The 13,773-nt window shown below is 39.7% G+C and overlaps 1 protein-coding gene across 1 annotated transcript in view; it reads left to right on the top strand.

The window, feature by feature from the left end:
• Positions 1 to 13,773, top strand: part of DNAH2 (dynein axonemal heavy chain 2) — a gene marked incomplete at both ends in the record, with an annotated part of 105,556 nt that overhangs the window by 18,993 nt on the left and 72,790 nt on the right. The window contains 3 exons of the mRNA XM_081271519.1: positions 87 to 216; positions 680 to 862; positions 1,948 to 2,162. Of these exons, the coding sequence (XP_081127645.1) occupies positions 87 to 216; positions 680 to 862; positions 1,948 to 2,162 (528 nt within the window). The remainder of the gene's footprint in view (positions 1 to 86; positions 217 to 679; positions 863 to 1,947; positions 2,163 to 13,773) is intronic.

The raw sequence follows: 13,773 nt of genomic DNA, 5'->3' as shown, positions 1-13,773 counted from the left end.
AACATATGATTCTCCCTAGGGTGATGTACTTGGGGAAACAGGTAAGAGCACCCCCCACACTTTCACATGCCTCTCTGATGATGCAGATTTCGTGCTGGAATCAAAGACCTGGAGGTGATGACCCAGAACTTGATCACTTCGGCCTTCGAATTGGTTCGAGACGTGGAGCACGGGGTGCTGCTGCTGGACACCTTCCACAGGCTTGCAGCACGGGAGGTATGTCCTTTCTGTCCCTGCCTTGAGTGTCTCTCTGCCTCCCTTAGTTCCTCCCTAGCCTTCCAGATGCCATTTGGGCCAGGCGTGGTGGTGTGCATCTGTAATCCCAGTGACTTTAGAGGCTGAGGCAGGTGGATGACAAGTTCAAGGCCATCTTGGACAACTTAGCAAGACCATGTCTCAAAATAAAAAAGGCTGGGGATGTAGTCAGTGGTAGAGTGCCTCTGGGTTCCGTCCCCATTATCACCAAAATCAAGACAAAATAAAACAGATGCCATGCAGCCCACACCTGCGCCCTTTCCCACATGCTAAATCCCAGGTGCCTCTTTTCTTCCATCTGCTCCCCTGGCTTCCATGTCTCTAACAAGTGCAGCTCTCATGGTAGGGCCACTTTCCTCTGGGATAAGTGGCTGAGGGAATCTGGCTCCATGGGGCATGGCACCTGTTTCTTATTATCATTTAGGCCATCAAGCGAACATATGACAAGAAGGCAGTGGATCTCTACATGTTGTTCAATAGTGAATTGGCCCTTGTGAACCGTGAACTGAGCAAAAAATGGCCATACTTGGTACCCTACATGGCCCAGTATTCTGGACAGGCATACTGGATGCGGATCCTTCGGCGGCGCATTGACAGAGTCATGAATGTAGGTGCCTGTCCTCTTCCAAAATCTGTCCTCAGTGAGATGGCAGGGTAGGCGGGCTATGCCATGGGCTAGGAAGGATGGGGGATGGGTCCAGAGAGGTTCCCTAGAGAGTTTTCATGACCAGAGACTAAGCTGCACAGGGTGGGAGCAGACTTAGTTCAGTAAGGCAGGCCATGGGTCTGGTTTGCAGAGGTGGCATGTGCGGTGTGGCTGGTAGAACAGGGATCATTTTAGGAATTTCATGTCAAGGTGGAGAGGAAGAATAGTGATAGTAGTAGTGTCTGGGAAGTTGGGTGAAGAGAAAAATGTTACAACTTGGTGATCCAGAGACCTGGACAGGCGAGGAACTTAAAGGGTCTGGTCTGTCTGGAAAAATAAGCTCAAAGAAACAGGCAAAGCCAGGCACAATGGCTCACACCTGTTATCTCAGCAATTTGAGAATCTGAGGCAGGAGGAGAGTAAGTTTGAGGTCAACCTCAATAACTTAGTGAGAACCTGCCTCAAAATAAAAAATAACAAGGACTAGGGATGTAGCTCAGTGGTAAAACACCCCTGGGTTCAACCCCAAGTACTAATAAGTAATCAAAAAGGCAATTAAACAAACAAAAAACAGCAACCTTTAAAACCCTTTTGGGAATATAGGGTGAACACTTTAGGTACTGACTTGCTATTGTCGGATTGATTCTGGTTCTGGGAGAGAATAAGGCAGCCTGCAGATGAGCGGGCTAAGACTGAGGCATAGAAGGGCTGAGACTCATTTTCAACCTTGTATCTCTTAGATCCTTCACCTTCTGTGATTTACTTTTGGCTCCTCAACTTTTGTCTTGTGCTGAATCTCTAGGTTTTTCTTTTCTCACTTTGACTCCCTTTCTCATTGTTGCTTGGTCTCTTCCTTCACATTCCTGTTTGGCTCTGCCTTCCCCTAACAGAATCAATAAAAAAATCATAGTAAGGCTTGCATGTATTGTTGGGGTGTGCATGTGCTTGTGAGAGTGCATGAGTGTACATGTGTAGGAGGTGTTGGGGGGTTGTTCCTCCTGGGAGAATGTGCCAATAAGCCAACCTCATCTGTTCTCCCCACTCAGTGCCTTTCTGGTGCCCATTTCCTGCCCCATATTGGGACTGGAGAGGAGAGTGTACATACCTATCAGCAGATGGTTCAGGCCATTGATGAACTGGTTCGAAAAACCTTCCAAGACTGGACAGCCACGCTGGACAAGGACTGCATTCGGCGACTGGATACCCCATTGTTACGAATCAGCCAGGAGAAGGCGGGCATGCTGGATGTCAACTTTGACAAGTACAGGACCCAACCTGGTCCCTTCTTCCTATCCTTGGTCCAGTCCTCCTCTTCAGCTCTCCCAAGAACTTAACTCCCATCTTTTGATTTCTCTCTCTGTTCATCTCTCTTTCTCTGTCTCCCTCTCTTTCTCATACTGTAATATGATTGCTATTGCTTCTTAATTTTAACTTTACAGTTTATCTTTTAAAAATAGAGCTAATAGACAGATGTAGAGGCACGGGCCTATGATCCCAGCAACTAAGGAGGTTGATGCAGGGACTTGCAAGTTTAAAGCCGGCCTGGACAACTTAGTAAGACCCTGTGTCAAATAAAAAGGACTAGAAATGTAGCTCAGTGGTAGATGCCCCCGAGTTCAATCCCTAGTAACACACACCACACAAACACAGACACACACACATAAAATACAAAAACAAAGGATAAACCCAACCAAAACACTAACCTAATAAACCAGTGATACAGATGTTCTGCCACTAGATGGCCATGATGGCTCAGCTAAGTCATTCAAACACTGAATCATGGTCTGGACTTGCCTGAGAATTGATGGATAAGGCTGGAAGATCATGCCCTCTCCCACAGCTTCAAAATTATGATATTTTTATACTATAATTTAAAAAGATTTAACCAGTCCATTAATGAATTTATTCAAAAACACAGTGAGTGTCGTCGACGTGTTGGGAACTGGGGTAGATCCAGGGAATGTGCAGATGGCAAAGGAGGAGGCATAGCTGTCACTCTGTAAGTCAACAGTCCTACTGATGGAATGGAGCTGGCTTGCTGTCCACAAGAGATGCAGAAGAGAAAAAACAACAAAAAAGCTATGTAAGGCATGTGTCCACAGAGATTGCAGACCTTCTGGTGACAGGGTTTTCCTAATCAGAATGAAATAACTTTCCATTTGATTGGCTTTGGCAGGCTCTTGTTATCAGCTCTGCCCTGTAGGAGTGTTGCTTCTTATACTCCTAAGTTGTTGCTCCAGCATTGGCTTTAGCTCATAAAGTATCCTTAATTGTTGGGGACAGATGTATAAGGGACTTTGCCAGAGAAGGCCTGTATGGAGATGGAGTCCCAGAGGAAACTGTAAGTGTCTGTCCTGGGCAGCTGAAGGAGGCCTAACCTGGGGGACATGCATACTATGGTTGAGAAAGGAGGTGACAGAACCAACATGGAGCCTCATATAAGAGGGCTGAGGTGAAGCATTAGGGAGGAAGACAGAGATGTCAGAAACCACACACATGAGGGAGCAGTTAAGGAACAAAGTGTGAGAAAGGAAAGGGTAAGAGGTTTGGGATAAGACTATGACAGTGATGGGTATTAGGACTGGATTTGGTTTTGTGATCTGTGGCTTGAAGTACAGCCAATTAGAACCCTATGACAATTGCCTCATAAATTGATGATAAAGTTCTGAAGAGAAAGATCACTAGGCCAGAGTTACCCTGGTAATAACATTTGCAGGCACACAATGGGATTGAATCTACAGGATGTATTCTCTGCGTACCCCTGAAGGCACTGTGCTGGGGAGCCACTTGGACACCCTTAGATTAATATGAATGTGGGCACACACAGTCCAACAGTTGCCCCTTTTCCCACAAAATAAGGAATTGTATTTAAATCATAGAATTTTATTGAACATTGATGATCGATATTTACATTTTAGATATGAGGGGAAAAAAAACAAAAGTTGAGGCAGAGAAATGCCCTCTGTGACACTGGCTGGGGGCTCCTTGCTTCTAATCCTTAGGGCCAGCCAGTGAGAGTGGGTATAGTACAGCTTTCAATCCCAGGCAGTTTGGAGTCTGACCTCTGCGGTGGCAGGTCTATTTTGCCATGTGGCCTTAGGCAAACCACCTAATTTCTCTGAATTTGAGTTTCCCTCATTTACTTAAAAAAAAAAATTTTCTGAGGTTGTCATGAGGCAAGTTGACATATGTAGGAGTCCTCACAAAGAATAAAGGATCAATCAGCATTATTTTCCCTTAAAAATTGCTTCATAAAATTCAGTGAACACATTAATTTCAAACATTTAGGAACACAGTAGGTGGTATGGGCTTGTAGTTCCAGCTACTCACGAGGTTGAGGCCACCCTGGACATCTTAGTGAGATTCTGTATCAAAATGAAAAAAGGATACATAAAAATAAATAGAGATACTGTGTGTTTATCTACAACTAAATAAATGTTTTTAAAAAAATGAAAAAAGGAAAAAGGGCTGAAGCTGGCGCTCAGTGGTAGAGCACTTATCTGGCATGAGAGAGGCCCTGCATTCAATCCTCAGCACCTCAAAAACAACAACAACAACAAAAAAACCCAAACCCCCCAAAATCAAATTTTGCAGGTTGGAATAACAGTTTTAATTTCTAAAACATTTAAGCATTTTAGAAGGGCTAACATACATGTAATATAAAATTCAAAGGTTATGAGGTGGTAGAGGCTGAAAAATCTCCCTCTGCTGCTGTTCCCAGTAATCAAGTTTCTCTCTGAAGACTCTGCATTCCCAGATTCTCTTGTAACATTCCAGAGATAATTGTATATGCCCACACAGAAGTATCCTCTTTTTATATAAATAGTAGCATAATATATATCTTGTTCTGCATAATCAAAATATTTAATATTTCAAAATATTTGCTTCTAAATATTTAATATATCCATTGTAAAATTAATTATCAACCATTTTAGAAAATTTGCAAAAATGAAGGAAATTAGAAGAAAGAAAACACATAAAAATTATGTGTTTATATGTGTATGATGCTAAAGATTGAACCCAGGGCCCTGTTCATGCTAGGCAAACACTCTACCACTGAGCTATCTCCTCTGCCGGTGTGTGTGTGCGCGCGTGCATGCACGTGTGCGTGTGCGCACACATACAAAATACATATATACATTTTATATTACACACATATATAATTCCCTGTTTTAGTATAATTGTTTTCCTTTAATCTTTTTAATTATTACTAGATATTTTGCAATAATGCTCATTGTTAAAGGAAAATAGAAAAGTTATGTAAAGGAAAAAGTAAAAATTCCATACACAGTCCCAATCCCAATGATGATCATATAATTACCAAAACCAAACCCAAAACCAAAACTAAAACAAAATGTACTTCACACACAAAATAAGATCACATTATGAGAAGTTTTTGTTGTTGTTGTTGTTGTTTTTTGTGGTGCTAGGGATGGAACCCAGTACCTTGCATGAGCTAGCAAATGCTCTACCACTGAGCTGCACCCCCATCCCATGAAAAATATTTTTGCAATTTGATTTTTTTTAAAGAGAGAGAGAGAGAGAGAGAGAGAGAGAGAGAATTTTTTAAAATATTTATTGTTTTTTAGTTTTCGGCGGACACAACATCTTTGTATGTGGTGCTGAGGATCAAACCCGGGCTGCACGCATGCCAGGCAAGCACACTACCACTTGAGCCACATCCCAAGCCCCAATTTGATTTTTAAAAAAGTTATTATATAAGTGAGATTTTCCATTTGGTTTGTATAGAATTACTTGATTCTTTCATGGCTGATAGTATTCTAAGGTAGGGCTCTGTTGTAATTACAACATATCCACTATTGATGGACTTTTTCTAAGTTGTAGTTTCCAGGTTTCTTTTTTTTTTTTTTTGGTACCAGGGATTGAATCCAGGGGTGCTTAACCACCGAGCCACATCCCTCTTTATATATTTTATTAGAGACAGGGTCTCGCTTAGTTGCTTAGGGCCTTGCTAAATTGCTGAGGCTGGGTATGAACTCCTGATCCTCCTGCCTCAGTCTTCTGAGTCACTGGGATTACAGGCGTGTGCCACCACACCTGGCCTCCAGGTTTCTTAATATTCTGTGCCAGAGGATTTCTGCTGGGCTTCCTGAACCTGTTCCCCTTCTTTCTCCAGTGCTGTGCTTTCTGGAAGGTTGATTTCAGTGTCCTTTAGGTAGGAAAAATTTCTGCTATAATCTTTGACCTGGAACACTTTTTGCACAACCTTTATTTTTTTTTAATGGTATTGGAGTATTGGGGATTGAACTCAGGAGACCTCTACCTCTGAGATACCTTTCCCAGCCCTTTTTGAAATATTTTATTTTGAAACAGGGTCTTGCTAAATTGCTGAGGTTGTCTTGGAACTTGTGATTCTCCTGCCTGGTCCTCCTGAATGGCTGGGATTAGAGGCTTCCCCTACCACACCCAGTGCATAATCTTTATAGTAGAGCTTAACAAGGCAATTTTGGGCCAAATATTTATGACCAGGGTTTGTCTGAAACCCAAATAATAGACACTTCTTCCAAAACGAGGTAACTGTTCCTGTCCTTTGGCAGTTGTTTTCTAGAGAGATATAAGATGCTTTATACTTTGTGGTTTTAAGATAAGCCTCAATCCCATAAATAATGGATGAGAAAGAACATGATTGTAGTGAAGGATTTTGAAAAGTTTGGGCTCATTAAGCCTGTAAAGAAATTCAAGAGAATTTCAGTTTCCAAACCTTATTAACACTCCCCAGGAGCACAGATAACTTTATCAGGTTTACTCTTCATGTTCAAGGTCTGGTTAAGATCTTGAAATAAGCATATTTTTTTAAATGTCCTGATGGTCTTCAGACTGACTCTTTTTTAGTTCTAGGAGATTTCCAGTCCCTAATAGTATTTATTTTATGCCACAAGTGCTTTTGTTATCCCACCTTATATCTCAAATATTTGAACTCTGAGGTCCAAATCAGCTTTTACCACATTTTATGACCAGACCAGCTTTGCAGATGGCACTTAACACAAACATATTCCAGATGTCGTCTATACCCTGTTATCACTCTTTGAATAGCAGAGTGGAATTTCCCCAGAGCAGGAGAGGGGACACTGACACCTCTTTGATTTTTGTTCTGAGGGATTCCCTCTCTTTCTTTCCCTGTTATCCAGTACATTCTCCACTGATCTATTCATTCTGACTAATCAGCACTGAGCTCAGCTGGCCTCACCTGTCCTACCTCTGTTACCTAACTGTATATCTGGGCATATATTATAAAATATTTTACAAAAACAATTTCCAAAATGCATTTTTTTAAAGATAAATTATATTTGTCAATAAAATAAAATTTGGGGCTGCACTTGTAGCTCAGTGGTAGTGTGCTTGCCTAGCATGTATGAGGCACTGGGTTCAATCCTCAGCACCACATAAAAATAAATAAATAAAATTAAAGTATTGTGTCCATCTATAACTAAAATAAAATAAAATAAAATTTACATTCTGAAAATTTATTGACAAATTTCTAAAAGACTGAATGTCATTATAAAAAAGATTCCTTATAGGATTTTCAGTTCAACCTCAGGAAGATATTGTCTGAATTTATCCTGTTGGCTAATTAAATTTTGATAATTTGTGTTATTTTGAAAATTGGGTCAAGATGAGAAAAATCAAGAAATATTTTGATATATTGTTGGCCAGTATACTTACTCAAGTGGGTGTGTCCTGATGTTTATGAGCAGGGACAAATTCAAGGCCCTCAGTTTGAAGAACATATGAGAATAGACTTATGTTACTAGAAGTGCCCATATATATTCAAGCCCCTCAGTAGCTGTAACACAATTTCTGGTTAAATTGATATACTGTGTTTATTTTATTATGATTCTATTTTATTGTCCACTGCTGAGCTGAGTGATTATATATTGATACACAGTGGTTCCCCCTTAACAGCGCTCAGAAAATATTAATTAGTCTTGACTTGAGAGAGTGAGATCACACATAATGAAAATGATTATTACAGTATATAGTTATAATTGTTCTTTCATTATTATTGTTGTTAATCTCTCTTTTGATACTGGGGGTTTAACCCAGGGGTGTAGCCATATCGTCAGCCCTTTTATTTATTTATTTATTTATTTATTTATTTATTTATTTATTTAAATTTAGAGATAGGGTCTCTCCAAGTTATTTAAGGCCTAACTAAGTTTGCTGAGGCTATTCTTCAACTTGCAATCCTTTTGCTCCTGAGCCACTGAGATTACACGCTCAGTTTATTGTTAATTTCTTACTGTGCCTAATTTATAAATTAAACTTTATTATAGGTATGTATTGATGTGTAACAAAAAAATATAGTATAGTATGTATAGCTGTAGTTTCAGGCCTCCACTGGTGGCCTTGAAACATTTCCCACATGGCTGTAAATTGAGGTTCCTATAGTTCTTTCCTTGTTTACATGCTATCTTGTCTTTTCTTTTATCTTTATTTTTGTTTATTTATTTTTATGTAGTGCTGAGGTTTGAACCCTTGGCCTTACATGTGCAAGGCAATTGCTCTGCCACTGAGCCACAACCCCAGTCCCTGTTATCTTGTCTTTTTGAGATGGATAGTTACTATTTTTGTCAACACACTATTCACTAGCAGTTCTTCCAAACAAACCAACAAAATTCCTTTGAATAATATTTTTCCTTGCAATCTGACATGTCAGATGTGCTGTTTCATAGTTTTCTCAGATCTGATCCGTCACTCCTATGTTTGGTCTGACTGGTTGATTTCAAGGTCTGTTATGGAGGGGTGACCCTGGAACTTCCCTGAGTCTCTTTTCTTGTTTGATCTTTTTTTTTTTTTTCCCCTCTGTGGTTCTGGGGATTGAATTCCTCATTTATGCTAAATAAGTGCTTTACCATGTATCTACATCTCCAGCCCCCTTGTTTGATGTTCTGTTTCCTCTGTCTTTTGATTTATGCCTTTAGATAGAGTGCATCCTTTGGTAGCTTTCCAAGCAAAAATGAAAAGGAGTTAATTTTTTTGAGTTTTTGCATGATTGGTAATAACTGTTTTGTTTGTTTGTTTTAACAACTGTTTTCTGCCTTTTATTTACTAGACATTTGCCTGGGTTTGGAATTCTAGTTTGAAGGTAATTTTCCTTGATTTTGACTTTCTACTTTTACTTCAGAAGCTTTTCTCAAATGTCTGGTGATCCATTGGTCATTTGTGCTTGGTAGAGTTTTACTCACTCTGAAGAAATTTTGACAGTTTCAGAAAGAATGCATACTTCAGTGTAGTTCTTCAAAGTGAAAAAAAAAAGCATTTTTTCTACAATGTCTTAATGCAGGTATCACAAATAAATGAACACTTGAAAATAATTTCATTCATTAGGTCATTTTCCTATAATGAAGATGAAAATATAATCCTTTGCAAAGTTTAAAGTGGACATTATTTCCAATATTGTTACTGCAGGGCCTGTAGAACAGACAAAAAAAATATTCTGGAATTTTCACCTCAATATTCTTTCCAAGTAATATTTCAGTAATATTCAGAGTGCAGTTTTATAAGCATATTTTTAGGTTGAAAATTCTTTAATCCTTTGTGATTAAATGGTGAAATTTTATTTAAAAAGATTTTTTAAGTCAAGTGATTTTATTAAATATTTTGAAAATGTTCTAATATTCTTCAGGTATTCTCTGATTTTATTCTTCACATTTAGATCTTTGATCCTTTTGAAATTTATTTGGTTAGGGAGAAAGGTACAGATTCAACTAGAGTTTTGTATTTTTAAAAAAAATTTTTTTTGTAGTTGTAGATGGACTCAATACCTTTTTAAAATTTTTTATTTTTACTGAGGATGGAACCCAGTGCATCACATATGCCAGGCAAGGGCTCTACCACTGAGTTACAACCCCAGCCCAATTTTTGTATGTTTTTCCAGATTGCTAGCCAATAGACCTAATTTCACTTATTTTATTATTATTATTATTATGTTGTTGTTGTGGTGGTGGTGCGTGGTGCCAGGGACTGAGTCGAGGGCCTCACATATGCTAGGGAAGAGATCTAGCACTGAGCTACATCCACAGCACCCTAATCTCTTTTATTGAACTGCTATCTTTATAATAACAAATTCCCACATCTATCTCTTATTTTGGAATTCACTGTTCTGGTCTAGAGTTTCTGTCTAGTCATGTGCAGGATCCACACTGTTTTAATTATTGTCCTCATTACTCTCCTTTTTTTTCCCATTTCCTTGGCTATTTTTAATCTTTATTTCCCATAAGAATTTGAACCAATATATTTTGTTCTAAAAAATAGTTTCATTCCTATTTTTATAAAAATAGAGATTGGATTAAATTTATAGGTTAACTTTAGATTAATGCATATCTTCATGATTTTCAGTATTTTTCTATCCCCAAATAGCATTTTCTTTTTAAGACCTGCTTTTTGTTCATAAGTCTATATATATATATCAATGTATCTAGGGTGTGTATAATAACTTCTAATTATTGTTTTAATTATCATTATTTTCTTTCCTCACATGATAATGTCTAACTGGTTACAGTTTTTGTACTTGGCAGCTTGTTTTTTTTTTTTTTTTTTTTTTTGTACCAGGGATTGAACCCAGGGTCTTTACCACTGAGCCATATCCCCAGCCCTTTTTATTTTTTATTTTGAGACGGGGTATTGCTAAATTGCTTAGGCCTCACTAAGTTGCTGAGGCTGGCTGTATTCTTGTGATCCTCCTGCCTTACCTCCTGAGTTGCTGGGATTACAGGCATGCCCCGCCACAAATGCCACACACCACGGCAGGAGCTTTAATTTTTATGTTAATTTTGTACCCTGCCACTTTCTACAAATATCTTGTTTAAAATATTTTTTCTTGTAAAAGATGTTTTTTTATCATAAAGCATACCATATACATAGAGACCTGCTTAAAATTTGTATGTTCAGTTTAATAAATAGTCTTATAAAATAAATGCCCTTGCATCTACCACCCTATTCAAGGACAGAATACTGCCAGCAATCCAGAAATCCCTAATAATTATTTTCAATAGAATTGGTCATTAATACTTAAAACTCAGGGCTGGGGCTGTAGCTCAGTGGCAGAGCACTTGCCTAGCATGTATGAGGCACTGAGTTTGATCCTCAGCACCACATACAAAAATAAATAAAATAAAGGTATGCTGTCCATCTACAACTATAAAAAAGAATTTAAAAAAAATACTTAAAACTCAGGAGATTTTACAAAAAGATCCATTTTGTCTTGAAAAATCAGAAAGCATGGCCACATTGGGGCCACATTCCCAAATGCCACAATTGCAAGGAGCCCTGTGGCCATGGCCCTTTTAGATGGAGTGTGCAACTTTTTAGCTCAGCGTTAGGCCAAGTGTCAGTTGCCATTTATCATCACACTGAAGCTACACTTTCCTTGGACATTTCAGAATTTCTGAAGTTTGCTTTAGAATACAAAACCAAAAGGAGCTGGTAGGAGGTTGGAAGGTGAGGCTGAAGGAGAAGACTTGGTTCTGGTGTAGGTTAGTGCTGCTTTCCTTGGGGTGTTCCAAGTTTTTGAACTAGATGATTCATCTGCTTATGAGTGCATTGAGTTTGAGGTGCCTCTGGGACAAACAGAAGAGATGTCTAGCAGACAGGAGCACATGCAAATACAGAATTCAGCCATTTAGGACTGATCAGCCTGTAGTTGTGGCTGAAGCCACAGGAGTGGATAATGCCACCCAAGGAGAATGATTGGACATGAAGAACCTTGAGGAGCCCACAGTTAAAGAAAGCATCAGGGAAAGCAGATTCTTTACTGTGATCCAGCACTTAGCTGAATGATTTCCAGGGATTCTGGAGAGAGGAGGGTGCTTCTACGCAGGCAAGAGCAGAGTGGGGGAGAACTGTGTTCCACATGTCAGGGAAGAGAGTTGGAAGAAGGTGGGGAGTATTTCACTGGGATGTTAAAACCTACAGAGAGATGAGGAGAAGTGCTGAGAAGCACCCCCAAGGGAATCTTAGCTATAAGAATCCTTGGTGAGCTTGATGAGAGCAGTTTTAGAGTTGGGGTGGGTGGGGAGCCTCCTCTCTGGGGGTGAGAGTGAATGGGAAGAAAGGAAATAACAGAGAATCTTTTAGGAGGATTCTTTAAAGAAGGCAGGTTGTGAGGGGGAGGAAAATGTGTTGCTTGCAGGAGGATAGGAGTCAAGGGAGGGTTGCTTTTCTTTTATTTCTTTTTTAAGGCCATAGAAACGTGGCTGTATTTCAATCATGGGAAGAAACACGTAGGTTGAAGGTAGAGGAGAGTTCGAGAAGATGGCAGGAAACAGCGTTAGACCAGAATCCCGGAGGAGGGTTCAACTTCTGTGGGAGGAGGGACTCTCCTGCTCTCCTGTCATAAATGGAAAGAGTCTAGCTGTGGAGACAGGTAAGTTTACAAATTTTATAGCAGGAAGTGGATGGAGGTTTTTTTTTTTTTTTTTTTCCCCTGTGACTAGGAGGTGAGGCTTTCTGTTGGAGGTGTGGGAGAACAGCTTTGAGAAAAGGGGAAAGGACTTGCAAATAGTCCCTTGAGAGAGCAGGAGGCAGCCTGGGGAGCCTGGTGGGAGAGGGACCTTGAGAGGGCAGTGAGCTAGTCTTCATGGCCTGGTAGCTTTCTCCAGCATTACTCAGGGCTCGGTGTGAAGGACAGTGGATTTCACCAGTTTGGGGTTTATGTTAGGTGGTTTAGACTAAGCAATGAGATGGAAGAGTGAAGTTTGGCAAGAGAATGGTTAAAATAAAGGGCAAGTGCTGGGGTGTAGCTCAGTAGAGGAAATGTGTGCTTAGCATATATGAGACCCTGGTTCCAATCATGAGCACCAATAAGTAATTAGATAAATAACAAAATAAAAGACAGCTGAGACTGTGGAGGAAGAAGTGAAGATAGGAGGGGTCTGAGAGCCAGTACCATGGCCTGTGGGCCTAAAGGACCCACTGAGGTCAGAGAACTGGTGGGCTGGGAAAACTTGAGGAAAGTTCTGGAGTGGGAGGGAGGAGGACGCATCTGGACTGGGGTTGTGTGAATGGGTGTGTTAGATGTGGAGGAACTGTGAACAAGTTCCAGGATGTGACAGGGTAGTGGCAGCTGGAGTAGGAAGGAGGAGAAATTCATCAGATGTGAGAAAATTCAGGCGCTTAGGATGAAGGTTGCATATGCAGCTTAAAATGCAGCCATTTAATAAGGGAAAAAGAAGTAAAAGTAATTTTTAATATTCAACCCAAACATTACCATTATAGTACATTTTTTAAAAACCCAACATTATTAATGAAATGTTTCCTATTCTTTTTTCCACAGAAAGTCCTCTCCCCCCCCCACTCTTTTTCTCTACCTTCTGAGAGATTTCTGTCAATTTTATGTCTTTCAATTATTTTTTTCTGTATTTGGGAGTGAATCCAAGGCTTTGCATATACTAGGTAAGCACTGAGCTACATCCCAGCTCTTTTTATTTAAGTTGGAGTCAAGGTCTCACAAAATTGCTGAGGCTGGCCTTGAACTTTTGATTTTCCTGTCTCAGCTTCCCCAGTAGTTAATGGGGATTACAGGTGTGTACCACCATGCCTGATCTTTCTTTTGATTTTTAAACGTTTCTACTATTATTTCTAACTTCTAAGAGTTTTTATAATGTTCCTTTTTAAAAAAAATATATATTTATTTATTTATGTGGTGCTGAGAATTGAACCCAGTGCCTCACATGTGCTAGACAAGTGCTCTACCTCTGAGCCACAACCCCAGCCCTTTTAGTGTTCCTTTTTGTAGCATCATGTTCTTGTTTCATGGATGCTCTTCTCTGTCTCTTTATTTCTCTGAGGATGTTAGTGAGAATCTTGTTGGCTTTTCTTATTGAGTTGAGCAGTCTTCTTGTTCCCTTCTA

This window comes from Spermophilus citellus, assembly GCF_964194105.1.
Source record: "Spermophilus citellus genome assembly, chromosome: 17".
Classification (NCBI taxonomy): domain Eukaryota; kingdom Metazoa; phylum Chordata; class Mammalia; order Rodentia; family Sciuridae; genus Spermophilus; species Spermophilus citellus.
The sequence above is the reverse complement of the archived record's forward strand: the minus strand, read 5'-3'. Positions and strand labels throughout refer to the sequence as shown.